Genomic DNA, 26,018 nt, shown 5'->3' with positions numbered 1-26,018 from the left:
ATTTTCGCTAATTAAGAAAGGATTAACGACTTAATTAGACACGTCAAATGCAACCAAATCTTAATACATCCTAATTTGTGAAATTACGCAAAGAAATTAAAAAAAAAAAGTGGAAAGGAATATTGAAATGTAAAAGGAAAGCGAGAAATGCCAAACACGGACAGATAGAGTACAAAAGGTGTTTACTGTTTTTACTATTTACCGTCCTCGTTGACTTGTTCCTCTCTAATAGTTTGCTGGGTTTCTTCCATTTTTCTTTTTCTAGGTAAAAAATTGAATTCCATTTTTACTAAAACACATTTGAAATTTGAAAAAATGGGTTTAGGTTTAATTAGCAGAATAAGTGAGATGTCGTGTAGAATTAAAATTTTTGTAGTAGGCCTATTTCATTGGGGAATTATAAAGAGGAGCGTCAAGGATACAAAGAGAAATTGGTGAATTATGAGGTGTGTTTTCTCAGTCTCATCATGTCTTTATTTATAGTAGTATGTGAAGTTAATTTCTTACCCAATAGGATTACAATTCAAATACGATAATGATAGAATCCCATGACGATTTCCTAAGATTTAGACAATCACATTCCTAAATTATTAGGACTGCAACACTCCACGTTAAATGTGTAAACACTCAAACAAATGGCGCATCAGGTTTTCAGCAATGTGTAAACACTCAAGTAAATGGCGCATCAGATCTTCAGCGAATGCGAGTCTCAAATCAGCGGAATAATCCATGAAAGGTAAAACTCACAAAACCTTGTTATGATAAAAACCAAAATGAGATAAGGGTTGGAAATAATCTTGGTACAGATAAAATAATATGCAATTTGTAGAAATTTTGTTGATCAAATACGGATAAAATAAAGAAAAATAAAATAAAATAGAAAAAATATGTGCATGAACATAAACTTCGTCATATAATTATTTTTCTTTATTTTTTTAATCAGGATTACTGAAAAATAATTTGCGTTTAATTGGGAAAAAAGAAGAAGAAGGAAGGGTTGGGATTTGGGTTGAGAATTGATGGTATATGGAGAACTGCGATTGATTCATCAATGCATTACTGACAACTCAAATGTGAAAATTAATACTCATTTAATCTACTTCTCTAGATTCAGAAGCCTTTTCATTCGTTACCAATAATGCCTTAAGCCTCCTGTCAAAAATCAATTTCACTTATTAATTGTAACATCCCGTCCCAAATTTCATTTTAACGTACATTGAAATTACAATTTTACCCTAGTTTGTTTGTGTACGTTAAATGTTGTGTTGTGTGGGTTGTGGGACCACACACAATCATGTATTTCTTTTTCTTCCCGGGATTCCCTCCCTCATTCCCTCATTCTGTCTCTCAGTCTTCTCTCTCTCTCTCTCTTCCTCCCCGAGCCATTTTCTTCTTCTTCTTCATACAAACACACGGACCATATATACAACCCAACTCAAACCTTCACCAATCAAGAAACTAAGACCACCATCGTGTTCGTGGAGCTGAGAGGAGTTCAAAGGTGCCATTTTCAGGTAAGGAAAACACCATTTTCACGTCGATATCACGAGGTCCGATTTGAACACTGTTCATGCAAACCTAAACTAGCTTGTTTTTGGAATTTCTAAGCTTGTAGTTGTGCTTGTGAGGTCCCAAGGAGCCTCGGAGTAGTTCGTTGGGTGAATTTGGACGTCGGGAAGGCTAGGTTCGAAGTTGGCCGAACTTTGAAGTCGTGGACAGGTATGATCTAGCAACTTTTAGGCCTTAAAACTAGTCTAACGTGATTCTACTAGTCCTAAGCTTCATTTTGGTATAAAGAACGTGAAAAATGGTTGAAAAACGAAGGAGAAAACAAAGTTAGAATTTTACCCAGTTTTCCGGCGCCGTCGCCGGCGCCGGCGTCTCGCCGGAGAAGAAAGGAGAATATTCCGTTAAGTCTAACGGAATATTCCTAACGGCAGTGACAGAATCCGGTTAGATTTGACGGAATATTCCGTCAGTTAACGGAATATTCCTGACGGCGTCAACTGACGCCGTCAGTGTGCAGTGCACGTGGGCCGCGCGTGGGGGCGCGTAGGTCCGTGCGGGGTCAGGCGCGTGGGGGCGCGTGCGTGGTCCAAAATTTTTTCTAAAAATATGTGTGTGATCCTGAGGTTGTGTAGATCACATTGGTATATTCAATTGTCCAATTTGAGCAATGTATGAGAAGTTATTACGAGAAGTTGCTTAGGTGCTTTTAAATTAATGTTTTCGTAACTTTGTCGCGTATAGGTGATTCGTTTTCCGAAGACGAGCGTACGCACTCGAGGCAGGGGGGCTACGACCCTTCTAATTATCAGTGAGTGGGCTTTTGTTTTCCGTATATACCTATATACATCTAAATTCCCAGAAATAGAATAGAAAAGGTTATTTGTTTTATGCCATGCATCATAAGAATGTTGTTTACGCATCATCGCATGTATTAGTAGAGGCATACATATATATAAATGTGTATTTGGTGCTGTGGACGCACAGGTAAGTGCCAGGTAAGCGGTATTCACGTGGTTATGCATTCCTGTTTATTATGCAATAGTAGATGAAATGTTTAAAGAGCTCATATCTGCACCCCCGGTGTTAGTGCTCCCGCCCAGAGAGGGGCAGAGTCCTTCACGTGTATGTTCACCAGCACCACACGCTCGCCTTGGATCCAAGTTAGGTGCAAGCCTTGTCGTACAGACCACATTAGGTGGCTCCGACTCGTAGGTGACCCGCGATTATTCGCACAGTCTTCACGTGATCGTAGCACTAGAGCGTATATATTACACCCAGTCTTGTCGTACATGTCACGTTAGGTGGCTCCGACTTGTGTGCAGATTCAGATGTTGAGTTGAGATTAGAGCTCTATATGCAGCGGTACATGTCACGTTAGGTGACTCCCGGCTGCCAGATTATATGTTCTTGATGTGAATTACGCTTGAGCATTTATATTTGATTATGAGATTATGTTGTGGCATATTATGGAGCATGAATGGCATATCATGGAGCATGATTGACATATCTATACATACGTATATATGTTCATTTTCTGGGAAGTATACAGGTTTTACGGCGAGGGGTTAGATTGTGTTTTGCTAAAGAGTTTTCAAAGAACTTTGTTTTTGCCCACTCACGCTTTTGTTTTTGCGCCCCTCCAGGTTCTAGTGGTCTAGAAGGTTCGGTGGTTTTCCCCAGAGGGCGTCCCGGCAATTTCTGACAGACACTCACCATTGTAGGGTCACCTTCGGGTGTACATATGTCGTATCTTTTCCTTTTGGACTGTTGTAGACTTGCTCTGAATTGTGTCTCACATACACTAGTACTTTGTATGTTATTAGGTTTTTAACTATTCGTACTTTTATATTACCTTCTTAATTAGCTTCCGCACGCGCACATGGTTACGTCACCTTCGTGTGACGGCCAGCACGCCCTGATCTCGGTCGGGGTGTGTCAGCTTGGTATCAGAGCCTAGGTTTTAGCAGTCCTGTGTCTTTGTGAGTATTCTAATAGTTGGTGTCTTCTGTCAGAATCATGCCGCCTCGTCGGGAACCACGTCGCTCAGATGAGTCTAGCTTCCCTGATCTTACTCAGTTGGGGGAAGTGATTGCTACAGCCCTTCAAACAGTGATGCGCCCTCCCCAGAGGACTCCTCTGGAGACTATGTATAATCTGAAGTTGGATAAGTTTAAAGGTAATGAGGGTCACGAAGGCGCAGAACGTTGGTTGGAACACATAGAGAAGACTTTCCGTGTGTTACATAACCAGGGGAACCTTCCTATGGATAGGTGGGTTGAGACAACCTCTTGGTTTCTGGAGATGGAGTCTGCAGCTTGGTGGGAACAAGAACTTCGGAGATTGACTCCAGCTCAGAGGACCGATTGGAATGTTTTCAAAGACGTGTTTCAAAGGAGATTTGTACCCCCTGAGTATATCGACCGTAAGAAACAGGAATTCACTGAGTTAAAACAGCGAAAAATGACGGCTAACGAGTATTATCGTAAGTTCACCGATTTATCTCGTTACTATCCTGATGTCGCTGGTAATCCGGCGGAGATGCTTCGTCGTTTTCGCTTGGGCACTAGGAAGAGATGGCGTTCTATGGCCACTACTACTCACTGTGAGTCCTACCAGGATTTTTATGAGATACTGTTGAGGATAGAGGACTCTGAGAATATGTCTAGTGACAGTGACGAAAAGAAAGATGACAGAGGGAAAAGTCAAGTGTCGCTTGGGCCTCGCCAAACTCAGAACTTTAAAAGGGGTGGTGCCAGTTCGAGTTCGTCTAGCGGTGGTTTCAGTGCCTCTGGACAAGGACGTGGAGGTAGGTTTTATGGAAGTGCTCGAGGCCAGAGACAAGGTGATGGTGGCCGAAACCGAATCCCATTTTGCCGTAGATGTAATAACCGACATTTCGGCGAGTGCAGACGTGGCAGCGGTGTTTGTTTCACATGTGGACAGATGGGACATATAGCGGTGAATTGTCCCCAGGGTCAGCAGCAGAAGCCACAGCAGACCTTTATGCCGCCACCTGCACCAATTCGACAAATCCAAGGTCCGAGTAATTATGGTCAAGCAGGTAGAGGTGGTGCCTATCACTATCAGGGTGATGTTGTTCCCTATGCTTCGGGACCGTACCAATACCCCCAGGACCCGTATTCACAAAGTGGTTATCCCCCGTATCCCAGCAACTACATGCCGTATCCTCCAGCTCCAACGAGTGGTTCTCAGTGGTACCAAGGAGGACAGTATCAACAGGGTGAGAATGCCACTAGTAGTGCAGGGTCTTCAAGACAGATGGGTCAACCCAGTCAGGGGCGTGGAGCTCAAGGTCGCGGTGTTCAAGCGAACAGAGGTCGTGGCGGACGACAGCAGGGCCAAGGGCGTATTCACAATATTTCCCTGCAAGATGCTCAGAACAACCCGGACTTGATAATGGGTACGTTAAACATTCTTGGTTATTTTGCTAGAGTCTTAATTGATTGTGGAGCTACACATTCCGTTATTTCTCATACATTTGCTCAAGTAACGCAACCTCGCCCCACACCTCTAGGGTACGATTTAGAATTCGCTATGCCTAGAGGAGAGAGATGTGTTGTAGATTGTTTATACCCAGGATGTCCAGTGATAGTAGAGGGTGTTGTTATGCCCGCTGATCTTATCCCGTTAGATATTGTCGATTTTGATGTGATTTTGGGCAACGATTGGTTGCACTTCTATCGTGCCAACATTGATTGTTACGGGAAAGTAGTTACGTTTCACCGCCCTGGATTACCCGAGGTTACTTTTGTGGGTGAGCAGAGTGGAGTAAGACATGGTGTTATTTCGGCTTTGCGAGCGAAGAAGTTGTTGACTAAAGGTTGTCAGGGGTATCTAGCTCATGTGGTGCTAGAGGAGACCGTTCCTAGTAGAATTGAGGATGTGAGAGTGGTCAGACACTTCCCTGATGTTTTTCCTGAGGATTTACCTGGTTTACCCCCGGATCGAGACGTGGATTTCAATGTTGAGTTGCTTCCAGGTACCAATCCTATTTCTTTAACTCCTTATCGTATGGCTCCTGCTGAGTTAAGGGAATTGAAAGTGCAGTTACAGGAATTAGTGGATAAGGGATTCATCCAGCCTAGTACTTCACCTTGGGGCGCTCCAGTGTTGTTTGTGAAAAAGAAAGATGGGACTTTGAGGCTGTGTATCGACTACAGGCAATTGAATCGGGTGACGATTAAAAACCGTTATCCATTGCCTCGTATCGATGATTTGTTTGATCAGCTGAGAGGTGCTTGTGTATTTTCTAAGATAGACTTGAGGTCTGGGTACTATCAGCTGAAGATTAGTAGGGATGATGTTCCTAAGACGGCGTTCAGGACTCGTTACGGTCATTACGAGTTTTTGGTTATGCCGTTTGGGTTGACGAATGCACCAGCAGCTTTTATGGATTTAATGAACCGGGTATTTCAGCCTTACCTGGATAGATTTGTTATTGTCTTCATTGACGATATTCTGGTGTATTCTAAATCCAAAGCGGAGCATGTCCGACATCTTACTTTGGTGTTGAAAAGGTTGAGGGAACACCAATTGTATGCTAAGTTTAGCAAGTGCCAGTTCTGGTTAGATCAAGTCGCGTTTTTGGGGCACATCATTTCTGCTCAAGGTATTCTGGTTGATCCTCAGAAGGTTGCAGCTGTGGAGAGTTGGGAGCAACCACGAACCGTCACTGAAGTGAGAAGTTTCATTGGTTTGGCGGGATATTATCGGAGATTCGTTAAGGATTTTTCGGTAATTGCCTTGCCACTGACGAGGTTAACAAGGAAAGATGTTAAGTTTGAGTGGAATGATAAGTGTGAGCAAAGTTTCCAGCAGTTGAAGCATTGTCTCACTCATGCACCTGTTTTGACACTCCCGGACGATAGTGGTGATTTCGAGGTTTATAGCGATGCTTCCTTGAATGGTCTGGGATGTGTATTGATGCAGCATGGTAGGGTGATTGCTTATGCTTCGCGGCAGTTAAAAATCCATGAGATGAATTACCCTACACATGATTTGGAGTTGGCTGCTATTATCTTTGCGTTGAAGTTGTGGAGACACTATCTTTACGGAGAGAAGTGTAGGATCTACACAGATCACAAGAGTCTTCAGTATCTCTTCACCCAGAAGGAACTTAATCTTCGTCAACGGAGGTGGTTAGAGTTGCTCAGCGATTACGATTGCACGATTGACTATCACCCTGGTCGTGCGAACGTAGTAGCCGATGCACTTAGCAGGAAGTCACATGGCCGTATCAATGCGTTGTACGCTAGTCGTATTCCTCTTTTGGTAGACTTGCGTGCTACAGGAGTAAGGTTAGAAGCAGAAGATCGAGAAGTGGCATTACTTGCTAATTTTCAAGTTAGGCCAATCTTAGTTGATCGGGTGCTTGAAGCTCAGGTAGCTGATGAACAGATTCAAGAACTAATTCGAGCTCGAGATCAAGGAAGGAGGCGAGATCTCAGAGTTCGTGATTCTGATGGCATGTTGATGTTAGAAGGTAGAATGTTCGTGCCTAGTAATGTGGAGCTGAAAAAGGAAATTCTAGATGAAGCACATATCTCGGCTTATGCCATGCACCCAGGGGCAACTAAAATGTATCATACTATTCGACCATTTTACTATTGGCCGGGTATAAAAAGGGAGATAGCTGAGTATGTGAGTAGTTGCGCTGTTTGTCAACAGGTTAAAGCAGAAAGAAAGAAGCCGTTTGGATTGTTACAGCCGCTTCCCGTTCCAGAGTGGAAGTGGGAAAATATCACTATGGATTTTGTGTACAAGTTGCCGCGTACACATAATGGTTTTGATGGCATTTGGGTGATCGTTGATCGACTCACTAAGTCGGCACATTTCATTCCAGTGAGAGAGAAGTACTCTTTGAGCCGGTTAGCAGAGTTGTTTATCTCAAAGGTTGTGAAGTACCATGGTGTCCCTGTAAGTATTGTCTCGGATCGTGATCCACGATTCACATCGAAGTTTTGGGTAGCTTTTCAAGAAGCTTTGGGTACGAGACTACTCTACAGTACGGCATATCATCCACAGACGGACGGACAGTCTGAGAGAACTATTCAGACTTTGGAAGATATGCTGCGAGCTTCGGTGTTACAGTTCAGTGATGCTTGGCACCAGCGATTAGATTTGATGGAATTTGCTTACAACAACAGTTTCCATTCGAGCATTGGCATGGCGCCATTTGAGGCTTTGTATGGTAGATCTTGTCGCACTCCGTTATGTTGGTCAGAGGTTGGCGAAAGAGTTTTGGTAGGTCCGGAGATTGTCGAGGAGACTACTCAAAATGTTCAGGTAATTAGGTCTAACCTGAAAGCAGCTCAGGACAGACAGAAAAGTTTAGCAGATCGACATGCTACGGACAGAACGTATGAGGTCGGAGATTGGGTATTTCTAAAGCTTTCACCGTGGAGAGGTGTTGTGCGGTTTGGAAAGAAGGGGAAGTTGAGTCCCAGATACATCGGACCGTACATAGTCACAGAAAGAGTTGGTGAGGTAGCTTACAGGTTGGAGTTGCCTCCGGAGTTGGCTAAAGTGCATAACGTTTTTCACGTGTCTATGCTCCGACATTACGTTGCTGATCCATTGCATGTGATACCTCCTCAACCGTTAGAGATAAATCCAGATTTGACGTACGACGAGGAACCGTTAACGATCTTAGATTGGAAAGAGAAGGTTCTGAGAAATAAAACGGTGAATTTGGTGAAAGTTTTGTGGAGGAATCACTCGGTTGAAGAAGCGACATGGGAGACAGAAAATAGAATGAGGGACTTGTATCCTAGATTGTTCTTCGATTATTAGGGGTTATATGTAGTTATTTTGAATTTCGGGACGAAATTCTATTAAGGAGGGTAGGTTGTAACATCCCGTCCCAAATTTCATTTTAACGTACATTGAAATTACAATTTTACCCTAGTTTGTTTGTGTACGTTAAATGTTGTGTTGTGTGGGTTGTGGGACCACACACAATCATGTATTTCTTTTTCTTCCCGGGATTCCCTCCCTCATTCCCTCATTCTGTCTCTCAGTCTTCTCTCTCTCTCTCTCTTCCTCCCCGAGCCATTTTCTTCTTCTTCTTCATACAAACACACGGACCATATATACAACCCAACTCAAACCTTCACCAATCAAGAAACTAAGACCACCATCGTGTTCGTGGAGCTGAGAGGAGTTCAAAGGTGCCATTTTCAGGTAAGGAAAACACCATTTTCACGTCGATATCACGAGGTCCGATTTGAACACTGTTCATGCAAACCTAAACTAGCTTGTTTTTGGAATTTCTAAGCTTGTAGTTGTGCTTGTGAGGTCCCAAGGAGCCTCGGAGTAGTTCGTTGGGTGAATTTGGACGTCGGGAAGGCTAGGTTCGAAGTTGGCCGAACTTTGAAGTCGTGGACAGGTATGATCTAGCAACTTTTAGGCCTTAAAACTAGTCTAACGTGATTCTACTAGTCCTAAGCTTCATTTTGGTATAAAGAACGTGAAAAATGGTTGAAAAACGAAGGAGAAAACAAAGTTAGAATTTTACCCAGTTTTCCGGCGCCGTCGCCGGCGCCGGCGTCTCGCCGGAGAAGAAAGGAGAATATTCCGTTAAGTCTAACGGAATATTCCTAACGGCAGTGACAGAATCCGGTTAGATTTGACGGAATATTCCGTCAGTTAACGGAATATTCCTGACGGCGTCAACTGACGCCGTCAGTGTGCAGTGCACGTGGGCCGCGCGTGGGGGCGCGTAGGTCCGTGCGGGGTCAGGCGCGTGGGGGCGCGTGCGTGGTCCAAAAATTTTTCTAAAAATATGTGTGTGATCCTGAGGTTGTGTAGATCACATTGGTATATTCAATTGTCCAATTTGAGCAATGTATGAGAAGTTATTACGAGAAGTTGCTTAGGTGCTTTTAAATTAATGTTTTCGTAACTTTGTCGCGTATAGGTGATTCGTTTTCCGAAGACGAGCGTACGCACTCGAGGCAGGGGGGCTACGACCCTTCTAATTATCAGTGAGTGGGCTTTTGTTTTCCGTATATACCTATATACATCTAAATTCCCAGAAATAGAATAGAAAAGGTTATTTGTTTTATGCCATGCATCATAAGAATGTTGTTTACGCATCATCGCATGTATTAGTAGAGGCATACATATATATAAATGTGTATTTGGTGCTGTGGACGCACAGGTAAGTGCCAGGTAAGCGGTATTCACGTGGTTATGCATTCCTGTTTATTATGCAATAGTAGATGAAATGTTTAAAGAGCTCATATCTGCACCCCCGGTGTTAGTGCTCCCGCCCAGAGAGGGGCAGAGTCCTTCACGTGTATGTTCACCAGCACCACACGCTCGCCTTGGATCCAAGTTAGGTGCAAGCCTTGTCGTACAGACCACATTAGGTGGCTCCGACTCGTAGGTGACCCGCGATTATTCGCACAGTCTTCACGTGATCGTAGCACTAGAGCGTATATATTACACCCAGTCTTGTCGTACATGTCACGTTAGGTGGCTCCGACTTGTGTGCAGATTCAGATGTTGAGTTGAGATTAGAGCTCTATATGCAGCGGTACATGTCACGTTAGGTGACTCCCGGCTGCCAGATTATATGTTCTTGATGTGAATTACGCTTGAGCATTTATATTTGATTATGAGATTATGTTGTGGCATATTATGGAGCATGAATGGCATATCATGGAGCATGATTGACATATCTATACATACGTATATATGTTCATTTTCTGGGAAGTATACAGGTTTTACGGCGAGGGGTTAGATTGTGTTTTGCTAAAGAGTTTTCAAAGAACTTTGTTTTTGCCCACTCACGCTTTTGTTTTTGCGCCCCTCCAGGTTCTAGTGGTCTAGAAGGTTCGGTGGTTTTCCCCAGAGGGCGTCCCGGCAATTTCTGACAGACACTCACCATTGTAGGGTCACCTTCGGGTGTACATATGTCGTATCTTTTCCTTTTGGACTGTTGTAGACTTGCTCTGAATTGTGTCTCACATACACTAGTACTTTGTATGTTATTAGGTTTTTAACTATTCGTACTTTTATATTACCTTCTTAATTAGCTTCCGCACGCGCACATGGTTACGTCACCTTCGTGTGACGGCCAGCACGCCCTGATCTCGGTCGGGGTGTGTCATTAATACTAGGCTGACTAATTTTTTAGATTTAATATATAAATTATATAATATGTCATCAATTAAAAAATTACGCACGGAAAAACTTACATCTTTGTTACGAATTAAATGAGGTGTAAAACAGCTCACACATGGGTAAGACTGTTCGATATTTTAGAGAACTAATGTACAGAGAGTTTATATTTTTGTGAGAGCTACCATACCCAATGAAATATTTGAATGTGATTTTTACGTCGTCATGTGCTATCATTAATCTAAATAATAATAACAAACAGACGACATAATTGATAAAATTATAACGAATATGCGACAAATACGCTAAAAACTTATTTCGCTAAAGGCATGTTGTCCGTATCTCTACCCAATTTATTTTTTCCTTTTTTTGTCGTGTGTACAACTGTACATCAAATTTAACGGGTTATATTTGAAAATTAGAATTAGCAAGTAACAATGCAATTACCTTGTAAACGAACAAGATAGAAACCAAGTGTCAAAGTGCCAGGTCAGAGAAAGCTGCAAGGAGGAGGGATGGACAGCTCAGCAACGCGGGTTAGGGTGAGGCATTCACCTCCCCATATTTTTATTTTATTTTTTAATTTCGTTGTAATTAATTTTTGTTTTTTGGAAATTTGGAACAAGTTATATTCTTTGCTGGCCCCACCGCCCAAATGCCAGCTGTTTCCTAATGTTGTTGTTCTAGTTGGGGAACCGGATCCTTTCTTGATCTAAGAGAACTAAGTTTACTAATTAATGAATTTGGATCATTGAAATTTGATTCAATGACAATAATTATTATAATTTTAGAGAAACTTTCTATTTATAACCGTTGAATTAAATTTTAATGATCTAAATGCATTGATAAATGGGCTCAGTTCTTTTTTATCCGAAGAGGATCCGGTTCCCCTCGTTGGCGGCCACGTTCAGCCTGGCAAATTCGCCTTGGCATCTCTCTGGCTGCATCTTTCAGCTTATGTCCCACGTGTCCGCACGTGCTCCCCCTACCAAGTAGAGTTTCTATTTTCCGTTTTCTCCCTTCTGTTTTCTTCGGCTCAAATTTCTCCTTTTTGCATTAATCGTCCGGAATATGCTATACTTTTGTCAACTTTGTTGAATTAGTCAAATGAGAAATGTTCAATTCTCAAACGGTAATGAATCTGAATATATGTTATATTTATGTCATATTATTAATTTAGGGCTTCTTTGATAAGTACTTTTAAATGACTAGAAGCGCTTTTGAGAAAAAAAATTTGGATTTTAAAAACACTTGAAGTGCTTCCTGCTAAAAACACTAGTTATGTGCTTCTTACTTAGTGGCGGAGCAAGAATTTTATGTGAGGAGGGGCCTCACAACATGAAAAGTTGTAGTAAATTGCACATTTGGAAAACCAATCAAATTCAGTACGGAGAACTAAAAACATTGTACAAACTCAAACACTTGAATACGAGGTAAGAGTTAAGCATGAAAGATTTGAAAATATAACAAAAGGACTAAAGAAATGACAAAGAAAAGTTGATAGAAAAAGGAGGGGAAAGGAAGTCTGCATCGAAATAAGAGAGATGGAGTGAAAAACGGGGCATGTAAAAGAAAAAGAGAGTTTAGATTGGGGTGTGATATTCAAACATCCCATTTTACTTCTCCACATCTTTTTAATTTTCAACCGTCGGATCAGATGAATTGAAGAAAATCAACGGACAAAAATTATCAAGGGTGTATGAGCAGTAAAATGGGATGTGTGGATAGCACACTCCTTTAGATTAAGAAGGGGCACACTTGAATTTAATGGTATTCCATTGATAAGCAGCAACAACAACAATATGTTATTGTAGCAAGAAAAAAGGCATAATGGGCCCATGACTATTCTGGTCCCTTAGTAGCTCCGCATCTGTTCTTATTGGAAGCACTAGTTATGTACTTCTTACTGGAAGCACTTTAAGCATTTTTCCATAATTAACTTGTATTTTCACTAAACAGGTAGACTATTGTAGCAAAGCCGTCTGCTGGTCTCCTATATATAAAAGTATGAGAGTTTCATTATCAATAATTTGTAATATTCCGTCATACCAACTAGCAATTGGTTTTCTTTGACGATAATTCGTAATATTCCGTCATGCCAATTAGCAATTGGTTTAAGTCTTAATCTAACTATACTTGATAGAAACTTAACACCTTATATCGAATGTCATATTATAATTTTCAGTCAAACATTTTAATAAATGGTTAAATTAATAATTTGATAATATAACATGTTAGATCATACAATATGTTGAATATTTTATTTTTGTAGAAATTTGATATGTTGGTGTGATAGGAACACGTCACTAATATTCTTTTGTGGCTATTTTAATTTCCTTTTTATAGAATAAATTATACCACAAGAAAATGCTCACGGCACGACTAAAGTAAGAGTGTGTATTATACGCTATGATCTAACAACGCTACAAACTTACAACACAACAACATGATGTGACAAATATTTCACTTTCAATTCTCTTTTGAAATATTAACTATTTCTTTCAATACTTTTGTGGTGGAGTGACATGATTTGTGAACAGCCTAAACGACTTCTTACTAAAAGTTTACACAAGTCGTCGATATGAGAGAGTTTGCAGTGTGTCGGTTAGGTGTTATAATACAAGTTGTGGGATACTTTAAAAAAAAATCCAACCACTTATATTATGACATTTCTAAACCTTAACCTGTACATGAACCTAAACCCTAATTCCTAACCCAATTGAGTCCCCACAAACACCCCCACCACCTGTATTATCACACTTGGTGTACTTAACCGTGTTCTCGGCGCATTGAAAAATTTATCCACCAATATATGACAAATGCATTTTGCAAAAAGCCAACTTAATCATCTTTTATGTCTACCATGCTCTCAATATATATATATATATATATATATATATATATATATATATATATATAATTAGTCGATTTGAATAGTGTGTTTATTCTCTTACACTCAAATTTAAATCCCGTCATTGCAAATCAAATCAGTTTATCGTTGACAACAAATTTAAGTACAAAATTTGCAAAAATAACATATAATTTTGTTTTGAACAAATGCGATTTAGTTGGAGAATACGAATAATAATTATTAGTTGAGTGTCAGCCAAGAATTAGACAATTCTTTGCTTGTGTGTGTTGGTCTACTATTGCAAGTGGATATTCAGTGAACTTTCCGTCTCCAACAATTATTGTATCAAATTCTTTACGTCCAAAATGTTGCAATTATTCCATTATTTTTCAAAAAGCATTGCTTGCGTTGCACAAGAAGAAGCCAAGAGAACTACACCAAAAGGATGGTAAGCCTAAAAAGTTAATTAAAACGGTACTTAACGACTAAGCAAGTTGACTTGGCATTTGATTTGGAAACCAAACCGACGCACCATTGCCTTCTTATACAAGTTAGAAAAATGAGTTGATTAAGTATTTTGTAATACGTATGAGGCGGGTGTTCGTCCTATTTCATAACTTCTTAGCGAAAATGATACGTGAAATCAATTTTGCATTACTAAAAATCTTATACATATTGTTTTTAAATGCGTCGCATAACTTATAATCAATTGGTAATGTTCTACACAAGGTAAATTTGAAGTTGAGAGTTCTAATGTCTCCGTCCACTTCCGAATTTGTCGTTTAGTATAATGAATAAGAGCGAGCAACACTATTTAAAATGATTGAAAACACTTTGATGAAAGTGTGTTGGGTTTTAAAAGCACTTAAAGTGTATCTTTAAAAAGTACTAGTTATATATTTCTTGAATGTTGGTTGTGTTTATTGTGTAGCACTTCAAGTGCCTCAGGAAACACTTGTATTATTATTATGGATTGGTTCCAAAAACACTTTTATTAAAAATGTTTTCAATCGTTTTAAAAATATTTCTAATCATACACATTGTGTACTCACAACATGTACGTTGAACCAAACAAATGATGTCGTGCATAAAAAACAAAAGCTCAACATATTTTTCAATTATGATGTCCGATTTAACATCCAAGAATATCAAATACGAATTTAATTTAATGGGTGAACAACTTAGAATCAATGAACAATGATATGCTAATTGTTAATGCCTCTGACGGAAGCACTTCACCAATAAAACATGTTAACTCTATAGTTTGCAAGTAAATACAAATGCAGGGCTTAATTAAGCTGGTATCAAGTCCTATTCATTAATATATATATTTTTAAATGAAATAAAAAATCACAAGGAAAGTCATGTACATTCATTGCACCTGTTAAACCAATCGTGTTTATCGTGTTAATATCGTTTTCGCGTCATATTTGTTACCTTAACAAATCTGTCGTGTCAAATTTATTATCATAATGGATTCTTAACATGTGACTCGATAACGATCTTATTCATTAACGAGTCATGCCAAAAGTTGGCATGCATATTGGAAATGATATTTTATCCGGTTCATAACGAGTAATTTGATAAATGACCTGACTCGTTAACGGCTTCTTAATAGACAACATGATAATAACTTAACCTATTAACAGATTAACCTAAAATTTTTTTTTTTTTGTATCGTTTCATTTCGAGTCACGGTTACAAGAATTTTTTTTACCTTACGGAAAGTGAAGCATAATATGATAAGCTAAAAATGATATAAAAAAAGTGGAATTGGTCCGTGAACTTTTCAACTAAAAAGCTGTCCATAAAACACTAAAATAAAGAGAGTGGCCTACCCAAATCCAATCATCTGTTTCTGATAGAAGACCAGTCATAATATTTTATCAGACTTGACAGGTATTGTAAAGTGAACTTTATAATTTATGTTTTAATTTTTAAGATCCGGCTTCTCTGCTCTTTCAGTTCTTATATTTTTTCATTTATTTTTATTTTGTGCGGTTACGATTAAGAGATATTAATATTTTTTATTAATTTTTATAAAGATAATAAGATAAAAAATAATAGTGATATAAATATTAATATACCTTAATCATGATCGTAAAAATAAGAAGAAATGGAAATGTTTGGGAAGAGAACAGAGAAGCCAGGTCCTAATTTTTAATCCAACAGTCAGGCGAACACGATTAATTAACATATTAAATAATATTGGTATTGGGTTGATTGGGAGTCCGGGTTATTTCTGTTCCCAAAATTGTCAGAAATTTTGAACTAGAATTGACGGGACCCACCACCAAAATATAATTATTTAATTATTTATAATATTTTTATTGGGTCATGATGAACATTTTACCTCATTCTATTTGAGAGTTTTCAGGCCTACATAAAGTGCAACATACAGATTTCAAGGCATATTGCATATGTCATTGAAGTTGCTCTATTGTCATAAGGAATAAGGAGTAAGGAGTTGTTGGTAGGAGATGGTCTTATAGATGTAGGGTGCTGTTATTGACGTATTTCTATACTTATTTTTACTTTTCACACAATTCTTGTTATTTTCTGTCACAGTGGTTGATTCATTATATCAAATTTAGTATCATTAGATTCATTACATATCGTCTTTGCATTTATGCAAGTCGGATCTAAAAATTCCTCAAGTCAACTGATCAGATGCAAAGTAAAATCGATGTTGAAAAATTCACTTTAGGTGTCATATAACAACAAATACTTAAGAAAAAAAGCTCAAAGAGCCTATACATTTCTTTTATTAGGAGCTGTACTATACATGAAGTGCCTTAAATTTGGGACAAGAATTAGCTTCCCGGTTTTGGAATGGGATTCTCTTTTTCTGGCACTCTTTGGAGATAGAACAAAAAATTAGTGTCTAATTTAGCAGCTGGAACTCCAATATTATGGTAAAGGATCCTTGCCAGATCTTTTTCCTCGGGATCTAAGGAATTCCGTGATTGTGTTTGTTTATCGTATATTATGCGGTCAAAGATAATTTGAAACTTAAAATTTAAAATTAAATATAAACAGTAACTAACAAAAACTAAGCGCATGACGTACGATAAACAGTTACGATTACATAATCATTTTCCCAATATTATATACAAAACTCATCAGAATGTCTGCTTTGGTTTTTGCGTTCATGATTAACCAGACGGTCAGGATTGGTCTGCAAAATCAGGAGGTCAGAGAAGTCAGGGTACAAGAACATGAATAATTGACTGCACGTGTGGGAGGTTGGAGGATCAGTGAGCAGGTAAACTTCGCAACAAAACATGATTATAATCGTGTTTCATTTGGGATTTGGTTTTAATTAATTTTTAATTGTGATTAATAATTGGGAAGGTGGTAAGTTTGGTGGGGAAAGTGCGGTGCATTGGATACCCTGGGACTTTGACGGTGGCTTCACACCACTGAGTTGCAAATTGAATGATGCAACCACTACTGTTGCTGACTCATCACTCATACGGTCTTGTTTGTTCACATTCACCTTACATGTAGGCCAAGGAACCGGATCTCTTCCGGATCCAAAGAATTTGAACACATTCATCAAATACTTCAAGCCATTGAAATTTGATTCAACGACTACAATTATTATAACTTTTAGAGGGCTCCCTATTTGTAGCTGTTGAATCAAATTTCAACCGTCCGAATCATTTGATGAGTGGGCTCAGTTCCTTTGGATCCGGAAGGGATCTGGTTACTTGTTTAAAATACCCACAAAATTAACTGATATGGAAAGCGGGAGAGAAAGGGTGAAATGCAAACGTCACCCAATATAGAAAAGATATATAAAATCAATGAATATTAACGATATTACTAATCCATTATAAAATTTTTGCATAAACTCATTGTTGATTTGAACTTTTGAATTTTTTCTTTTTTTGAGAAATTTTTCTCTAACTAAATCTGAATGAGTTGGCACATTCACCCTGTTGCAAATTTTTCATAATTTTCGTCTAAGATAACTGATATCGATATCAATATCTTTGTAAATTTGCACATCGATATTTTGCACATTGCATGTAGGGAACAATTTTATACAACTTTAAATTCGCATGAATACCAAAAACTGCTATCTACACACAATTTATGTTATCCAACTAATATTTATTAACATTGCCAGTATTATAATCTACTGTTATAGGATTATGCTTCTGTATTTATATGATGTCTTACATTTGAGTCGCATAAATAGTTAGTGTGATATTAAATTATTAATGACCTGACTCCTACCTCCATATCATTGTTTCAAAGAACACTAATATTTTATAAATAAAATCATAAAATTTCCTTTTTTTTTTTTTGGGAAATAATTTGTAGAGATTATCAAGTACGACTGTCGGTATGCCCGAGGGGCAAGACGCCTGTAAGGAGACCCCTCCATGCACATCGATCTCATACGAACTCATTTTGGTGGACCAAATGCGTCGGGCTAATGTTGTGTTTGTCTTGGACAAGAGAGAAACATCGGTAGAATTAGTCTATTAAATATATGACGACGTGGCTTGCGTATAACGTGATTACGGTGTCTCTATAACTAAAAGAAGCTCTTCATGATCACGAGGTTGACAATACCCAAAAATGTTTCTCTTCAAATGGAACCGAAGACGGAAATAAAGGGCTCAACTCGATAACGATCCCATTGCAATCTCTGATTCACAAGTGACCTTTTCTGTTAAGTAATGCCACGTGGGAGCTCAGCAATTTGCCCAAATGTGAAGATTAGGGATCCAGATTAGGACAGTTGGGGAGTTTTGTTTTAATCTTGGTCGCCCGTGAAACAAGCGTGTTTCATGTCTCCCTTCTCAGAAATCACAGTTTTCTCATGTATATCCATTGCTTTGTTTCGTTACGTACGTAAGGCCTTCATACTTTTCCAATTTGGCAACAAGTGGCAACCTCTGGAAAGTTGTCTAATCTAACGCTGCTTCTTCTTCTTCTACACAGATACATGTTACAATGAGAGAGAGAGAGAGAGAGAGAGAGAGAGAGAGAGATTACAGATAGACACTAGAGAAGAGGTGCCGGAACCTTGTAGACATGTGGTTTGGGATACAAAAATTCCGGCTTATAAAATAATCTAGAGCACCATAAAATATTTGGCCATATACATAAAAAAAAAAAAAAAAAAACTCACTGTAGGATACAAAAAATCGTGACGTGATTACATGTACTCTTTGTGGCGTTATTGCCGCGTGTAGCTGGAGTGCAGAACGTATTTATACATCGCACTACAATGGACATGTATATCTTTGGTCCCAAACATATTGATTGGAATTCTCTGATTATAACACGTAGATACTCATTAACGAGTACTTAATACAAACACTTTCTGAAAAAAATGCTACGTGTTTTTTTTAACCCTCAAAAAATTAAATAACATGTCTTAATTATTTTTTAATAAAACATGTTAAAATACCATTGTACAAATAAGTACTCAGTAGTGAGTTGCAAAACATCACAAATTCCTAGCCCACCATTATTTTAAGGAAGCTTTTTTGTCTTTTTTTATTAAAATATCATTCACTACACCTTTATTTGTCTTTTTTTTATTAAAATTAATTTTTTTTTAAATCTTTCGTTAATTTTCCTTTATTTAAACACGTACATTAATAATATTGCACGACTGTAAGACTGTCAACACGCTTAAATGTTTCATAATTCGAGATTTTAACCTTGGAAAACTAGTAATAAAGAGAGAGTAGTCTAAAACCAACATACAAAAAACCTCTCCCAACAATCGAATGGCATGTGACAGATACCCGTTAATAAGCTTTAAATACCACTGGGAAAACAAAGACCACTGCTAAGCAGTGGGAAAGGCAGATTTCCCATCATGACCATGAGCTGCAAATGAGTAATATGTTCGTATCGATCCCGAAAGTGTACAACCTCTCGAGCTTCGAGACCTACATCTCATGAATGCAAATCAGTAATCCTATACAAAAAAGAAGGCGAGTATCAAAATGTATGACCAGGAAGAGACGGCCATCTTGACTCCAACCATTATTGTGTTTTTTTTCTTTTCCGGGGAATTGGAAGGTGCGGTCCAATTATGTGAACTGAGGGACCTTCAGGGTCCAAGGACGACATCATTCGTCATCGGCAACTTTCCGCTTTGGATTCAAGGGAGTACAGTTCTGACTTCTTTCCTATCTGCTCCGAATGACTGCAATTAAACAGAAAAACTTTCATCATTAAAAGGGGACGGTTACCAGTTCAGATAAGTAGAGATTCGATTTGAGATTTTAGCTGCAACTGGGGCAAGTAACATTCATTTACAACATAGTCAAAGACGTCGTAAGTAAAACTTCGTCATGCAACCTAATCAAGTGATGATACCAATCAACTCGACCAATAATTATTTATCTTTAACACATCGACTGTCAAATTAGCATAATGATTTCTGTATGTAAAAAATTTATCTTTACAAGGAAAAAGGTTGCGAATGTTTTAAGTTCTTTATGAAATTATGATTATGGTTCCAAGTTTGTACATTTACAGAATGTAAGCTATACAGCTCCAATGATCATGATCTCACTTTCACGTAAACAGATGATGAACAATAACTCAACGTTTTGCACTGATTCTATGATATAGATGGTCGAAATTCTTCTATACCCAAGGAAAACTAAAACCAAACACTCTAGAAAACTATAACTAAGCGCAAATTCAGTGAAACATAATCACACAAGTATTGGTTAACAACTTAGCATCAGATACTTATACAAAGTGGTAGAGTCTCAACTGACAGTAACAAGCTTTTGTTTACTACCCATAAAGATACAACAATAACAACAAAGAAAATGAATATTGTGTGCTTATCTGTGTGTGAAATACAAGGGATTAAATATTACCTCAGTTCCATAGCCTTTCACATAGATATTTGTGAAGAGTTCAGAGGGCTCTAGCATTGGGCTTTCCTGGAAAAGGGACAGCAGACATAAAAAACAGTGTGAGAGAACGATATCTAGTAAAAATAAAAAATGACCGCATGCGTTTGAAAAAAAAACAAAATAAACTAATAAAATTAAATGACAACAGAAAGTTTCTTACTTTGGCTTGAGCAATGGCTTCATCAACTTCTTTTCTTACTTCCTTCTCAATATCCTAAAAGAAGAGTAAAGAAAGGGATAAATACATATATATGTATATGTATATATATAGTTTTCTCATAGTCCCTTATGGCATTAAAGCAGGGATCAATCCCCCAACAGCAAGATGAAAGACATTAATGGGACCATTAAACTAAAATGTGCCCTCAATAGAAATGACGGTAAATTTTGTATATAAGTGAGTCAAGTTGAATCATACCTTTAGCTCCTTCTCAGTAGCTAGATCATGAGCAAATATCAGTTTTCTTATTCTATCAATTGGATCACGCTCCTAGAAATCACATCACGATGTAAAAATATAAAAGACACACTTAAGAAATTGTGGCATATAATCTCCAAAATAGAAAAAGGGGAAAAGGTTTAGGTACGCATATCAAACCTGTCTTATGCCAGAAATCTCATCACGTGTGCGGTAGGTGCTACCAGGATCAGACATAGAGTGACCATGGTACCTGTAAGTGTCCATTTCAAGAATCTGACCACCAGCAGCAGGTAGATTTGTCAGGCAAAAAGTATCACGGAGAGAAACAACAATTCAACAATTATAACACTTGAAATAGTTCCATGAGTTCCATGAATGTATGAATAACAAGTATGCAAGTAAAAGCCTGAAACGCTCTCGTACGACTTCGTATATCACACAGAACCAGACCATTTCAAAAGGACCAATTAATTCCTGAGGTTCAAAATTCAATCTAAACAAAACCCTGGGTCTGAATGAAGGTTACAATTCAACAGTGAACCACATAAACTTCAATTTACAAAAAGGAAGAATCTAATACGTGTACCAAACATTTTGTTTCATGCCCTTTTTTATTCCCAGAGCATTGTATCATTCTTTACCCCACAAATGGTGTACAAATGCTGGAAAGGCAAGTCTACAAGTAGAACTGAATTGCTGTATACCCAAGTTTATACTAGAATCCTAAAGGGACATTTCCCATACATTTACTGTCACAACTGACACAACTGACCCTGGACTAGAAGCTTAGACATGATTAATTCATAGACTACATGCTTGATGACTCATTGTAGCTTCAATCTAATATACGATTAACATACTCGGGCTGCTGCAGCACAAATTGCATGCATTTGCAATCACAACGGAATTAGTGGTTTTCCCACAAAAAAAAATTCGTTTGCCATACCTACTACCAATCGAGTTCTGCTTTTATATGTGGGATTACGAACTAAAACAATAGAAAAAATATTTCGATTGTCCTAACAGTATAGCAATTCATGTCGCCATAGTTTACACAAGAACTTCAAAACACATGTCAAAACAACAAATAAATAACTCACAATGGGTCCATTTTTCAGAGCATGCTCCTTTGCAAACTTGCATGCCTGCTTTACGGCAAACACATCCATACCGTCCACCTGAAGATTGGCCACAAACCATGAGCAATATGAGCAGAAATTAATACTAGAAACAATAATCTGATTATCATCTACAATCGTCCACCCATGTAATTCTCACGATAGACTCAATTTGGTAGAACTTTACAACTACATGCCTTACCAACCAGCAAACCATCATTTCTTTAAGCAGCTAAAAATTCAAAGCAAATGCACTAGCAATAAGTTAATAACCCATAAAATTCAACAGTTCAGTAAACAAAAATCTATCCGACCTTCAAACCGGGAGCATAATCACCGCGCTTGTAATATGCGGGACTCTTCGCCGCTCTCCACTCGGCGGTACCCATTCCATCTGTACCAAAGCTCACACCGAAAGCATTCAGTATATGTAAATTGACAGTTTCCATCGAATTAATCTTCGGTTTATGAAGAATCATTTCTACAATTACTTACAGTGATTATTCTCGCAGACCAAAATTGCAGGGAGATCCCAAAGCGCAGAAATGTTTAGCGCCTCGAACAACTGCCCCTGATTGGCCGCACCGTCACCATAGAGAGCAAACGTCACCGTTTCGTCCTTGGAGTACTTCTGCCCAAAAGCCAATCCGCATCCCAGAGGAATCTGAGCGCCCACAATGCCGTGGCCGCCATAGAACCCCGCGTCCTTCTTGTAGAAATGCATCGACCCACCTTTCCCTTTGGAGCAGCCATCCTTGCGCCCCATGAGCTCCGAGAAAACTTGCAGGAGGGTCCCACCGCGGCCAAGGAAGGTGCAGTGGTCACGGTACGCGGTGATGATGCAGTCCTTTTTGGTAATTGCGGCCTCCATGCCGATGGCGACGGCCTCCTGGCCGTCGTACAGGTGGCAAAACCCACGGATCAGCTTGGCCTTGTAGAGCGAATCGGCGGCGATCTCCATCCGGCGCATCAACGCCATGTCGCGGAAGAACGTCATAAGCTCCTTGGGAGTGGTCTCGAGCGTGCGCGACGGCGGCTCGCAGTTGTGGGAGGTGAAGGGGATGGACGTCTCGATTGTGAGGGTAGTGGAGTCATCGGCGGCGGATGAGATCGGACGGCGGAGAGATGGGGTGAGGGATAAGGCGGAGGTGAGGGGCCTCAGGAGACTGGAGCCGGAGGAGGAAGCTAGGCGGGATAGAGCCATCTCTGACCGTTGAATCGTTCCGGCTGTGTGGGACGATGGGAGCTTGGAGACTGGTCGAGAGTGGGGGAGTTCGGTTGCGATTTGCGAAGTACGACAGGGAATCGAAAATATCTTATTACTGAAAAATAAAAGCTGTCCTTTTTTTTGGTGGGCGGAGTGATTTCTTTGACTCTATAATTTGAGACTTTACTTTAATTTATTTTTATTATTCCATCTATAGTTGTACGAATTATGCGTTACTCTATTTTTTTTCTTATTGTGCTTTTTTATTTAATTTGCGGAATTAAGTATAATATTTTTATATTATATGATAGTTAAATATAATTTATACAAATATATTTATTTAATATCATCATCATCTGGTCATCAAGATAATGATTGACTTAAATACATGTAAGCAGTGTACTCAAATTTTTAATTTGAACTAAAAGCTACTGATCATTTGATAATTACTTTTTTTTTTTTCCATGAAATTTGTTTGGTAATTAATTTTATTTTTCAATTTTTCAAAAAAAAAAAAAAAAACTGAAAACCAAAAAGTGAACAAGTGAAAAACTCAAGACTAATTTTTTAAAACTCAATAATTTTTAGTTTTTGGTTTTTAATTTTTTTAAACTGAAAATAGTTACCAAACAAGATTTTAATTTTTAATTATTAAAAAAAAGAAAAAAATTGAAAACAAAAGTTGATCAAACTGCTCTTAAATTTGTGCATATGTTTTGAGCATCGACTAAAATTTATGTACTGGTGTGGAAGTAATGCCAAATGGAGTTGAGAAATGCTAAGGGACTCTTCGTGGACTTTTTGTGTAACATCCCACATCGTTCAGGGGAGTGGATCATGTAAGCCTTATATGTATATTCTCATCTCTACTTAGCACGAAGCATTTTGGAAGCTCAATGACTTTGGGTTCCATGGGAACTTCGAAGTTAAGCGAGTAGCGTGCGAGAGCACTCCCATGATGGGTGACCTACTAGGAAGTTATCGTGTGAGTTCCCAAAAACAAAACCGTGAGGGTGTGGTAGGGGCCCAAAACGGACAATATCGTGCTACGACGGAGTCGAGCCGGGAATGTGGTGGGGGCTCGGGCTAGGATGTGACAATTTGGTATCAGAGTCAATCCCTGCCGAAAGTGTGCCGATGAGGACGTCGGGCCTCTAAGGGGGGTGGATTGTAACATCCCACATCGCTAAGGGGTTGGATCGTGGAAACCTTATATGTATATTCTCATCTCTACCTAGCACGAGCCCTTTTAGAAGCTCACTGACTTTGGGTTCCATGGCAACTCCAAAGTAAGCGAGTAGCGCACAAGAGCACTCCCATGATGGGTGGCCCACTGAGAAGTTCTCATGTGAGTTCTCAGAAACAAAACCGTGAGGGTGTGGTAGGAGCCCAAAACGGACAATATCATGTTACCGCGGAGTCGAGCCCGAAATGTGGTGGGGGCCCAGGCCGGAATGTGACATTTTGCCACCTCATAGTTTAATTCAATTTACCTCACAAGTTACTGACAATTTATTTACCAATATTATAAAATATTATGTCAAAAAATAAGTGTAAGAGAGTTTATGAAGTTTCTCCATACCATTTCTCTATAGAGTTTGGTGGAAGTAATCAAAGATGTGCCACATGTGGTTTGGTGGGTGCATCTTATAAAGTATAAAATAGTAAAAAAAAACAAAAAATGCTCCACTTGAGTCTTTAGGTCGAAGGGTATAAAATAGTATAGCTTAGACATTTTTTATACAATAATATTAGGAGTGGAGGTTGGACTAAAAAGAAATAATTTCCACACTTTTTATTTTTATTTTTTACATATACATCTCAATTTTTTATCATAAAATTGATAAATTAAAAGACAACGGTCATAATTAAATAAGAGTACATGAAAGGCTAAAATGAGTATTGTATTTATCATATTCTTTAAACTAATTCAAACCATAAGTCAACAATAATTTGGTATTCAATTCATATTTTTTGGGAATAAAAAGCATTATATGCTTATTTTGGCAATATATACATATATATATATATATATATATATACGCGCTTATAATCATTTGCAACAGAAAATTTTAAAAAAGCTTACGAGTTAATAGTTACAGAAGTATTTTCTAAATAAGCACTTATTAAAACACTTTGGATTAGATTGTTAACAAAAATTTCAACGTGTTCACAATGCTAGAAGTACTTATGAAGCTAAATAATTTGTGCAGAAACAATCTCAGACGAGTCTTAGTCATAACTAAAAAAACTATACACGCATCGACAGATTCCGAATCTAAATATGGATTTCAACAAAATGATTCTTCTCAAAGCGAATGGAGGTTGATTTGGGCCCAAATTCGTTGGCCCATCTTGAAATGTAAGTGGTACGTAACTACGTATCCCCTACTTTGAACTTCCCGGTCACACTAACGAACAGAGGGTCTAAGACCTGGTTTGGTACTAAGGTGATTCTGAAAAAAGCTGCTATAAAAAAAAGCTGGGAGCTGTTTTTGTGTTTGGTAAACACTCAGCTTCAGCTTTTTTTCACAGTTTTGGATGAAAAAAAGGCAAAAACAAGAAGCTGCAAAACCCAGCTTTGAAAAACCGGTTTTTTTTCACATCTGTTTTACATAAAAGTTTACCAAACACTCTAATACTGTTTTTTTTTTTCAAAAGCACATTTACAAAAAAGTTTACCAAACACTCTGCTGCTTTATTTCACAGCTGCTTATTCTCACAGCACAGCAGAAGCAGTTTTTTTTCAAAGCACAGCAATACCAAACCAGCCCTAAATCAACAGTACTCAAAAATGGCATACGGAACCGAAGCGACGTCGTGTGGTGGTTGTCCTACTCGAAAAAATATCCCACAA

At 38.6% G+C, this 26,018-nt stretch overlaps 1 protein-coding gene across 1 annotated transcript; it reads right to left on the bottom strand.

The window, feature by feature from the left end:
- Window positions 1–19,267: 19,267 nt before the first annotated feature.
- LOC137731121 (pyruvate dehydrogenase E1 component subunit alpha, mitochondrial-like) lies at window positions 19,268–23,289 on the bottom strand. The gene is made up of 8 exons (XM_068470214.1): window positions 22,450–23,289; window positions 22,269–22,348; window positions 21,937–22,014; window positions 21,014–21,109; window positions 20,834–20,905; window positions 20,576–20,629; window positions 20,377–20,442; window positions 19,268–19,688 (listed from the first exon to the last, which is right to left on the bottom strand). The coding sequence occupies exons 1-8, from the start codon at window positions 23,156–23,158 to the stop codon at window positions 19,644–19,646; spliced, it is 1,200 nt and encodes a 399-aa protein (XP_068326315.1). The 5' UTR covers window positions 23,159–23,289; the 3' UTR covers window positions 19,268–19,643.
- Window positions 23,290–26,018: the final 2,729 nt, after the last annotated feature.

The sequence above is a fragment of the Pyrus communis genome, chromosome 4 (assembly GCF_963583255.1).
Source record: "Pyrus communis chromosome 4, drPyrComm1.1, whole genome shotgun sequence".
NCBI lineage: Eukaryota > Viridiplantae > Streptophyta > Magnoliopsida > Rosales > Rosaceae > Pyrus > Pyrus communis.
The sequence above is the reverse complement of the archived record's forward strand: the minus strand, read 5'-3'. Positions and strand labels throughout refer to the sequence as shown.

Excerpts from the sequence above, each read along its gene's own strand:
- LOC137731121 (XM_068470214.1), bottom strand. The coding sequence starts at position 23,158 with ATGGCTCTATCCCGCCTAGCTTCCTCCTCCGGCTCCAGTCTCCTGAGG. Across the intron at positions 21,110-21,936 it reads CTCTGAAAAATGGACCCATT|ATTCTTGAAATGGACACTTA; the intron begins GTGAGTTATTTA and ends GCTGGTGGTCAG. Across the intron at positions 20,630-20,833 it reads CTACTGAGAAGGAGCTAAAG|GATATTGAGAAGGAAGTAAG; the intron begins GTATGATTCAAC and ends CTCTTCTTTTAG.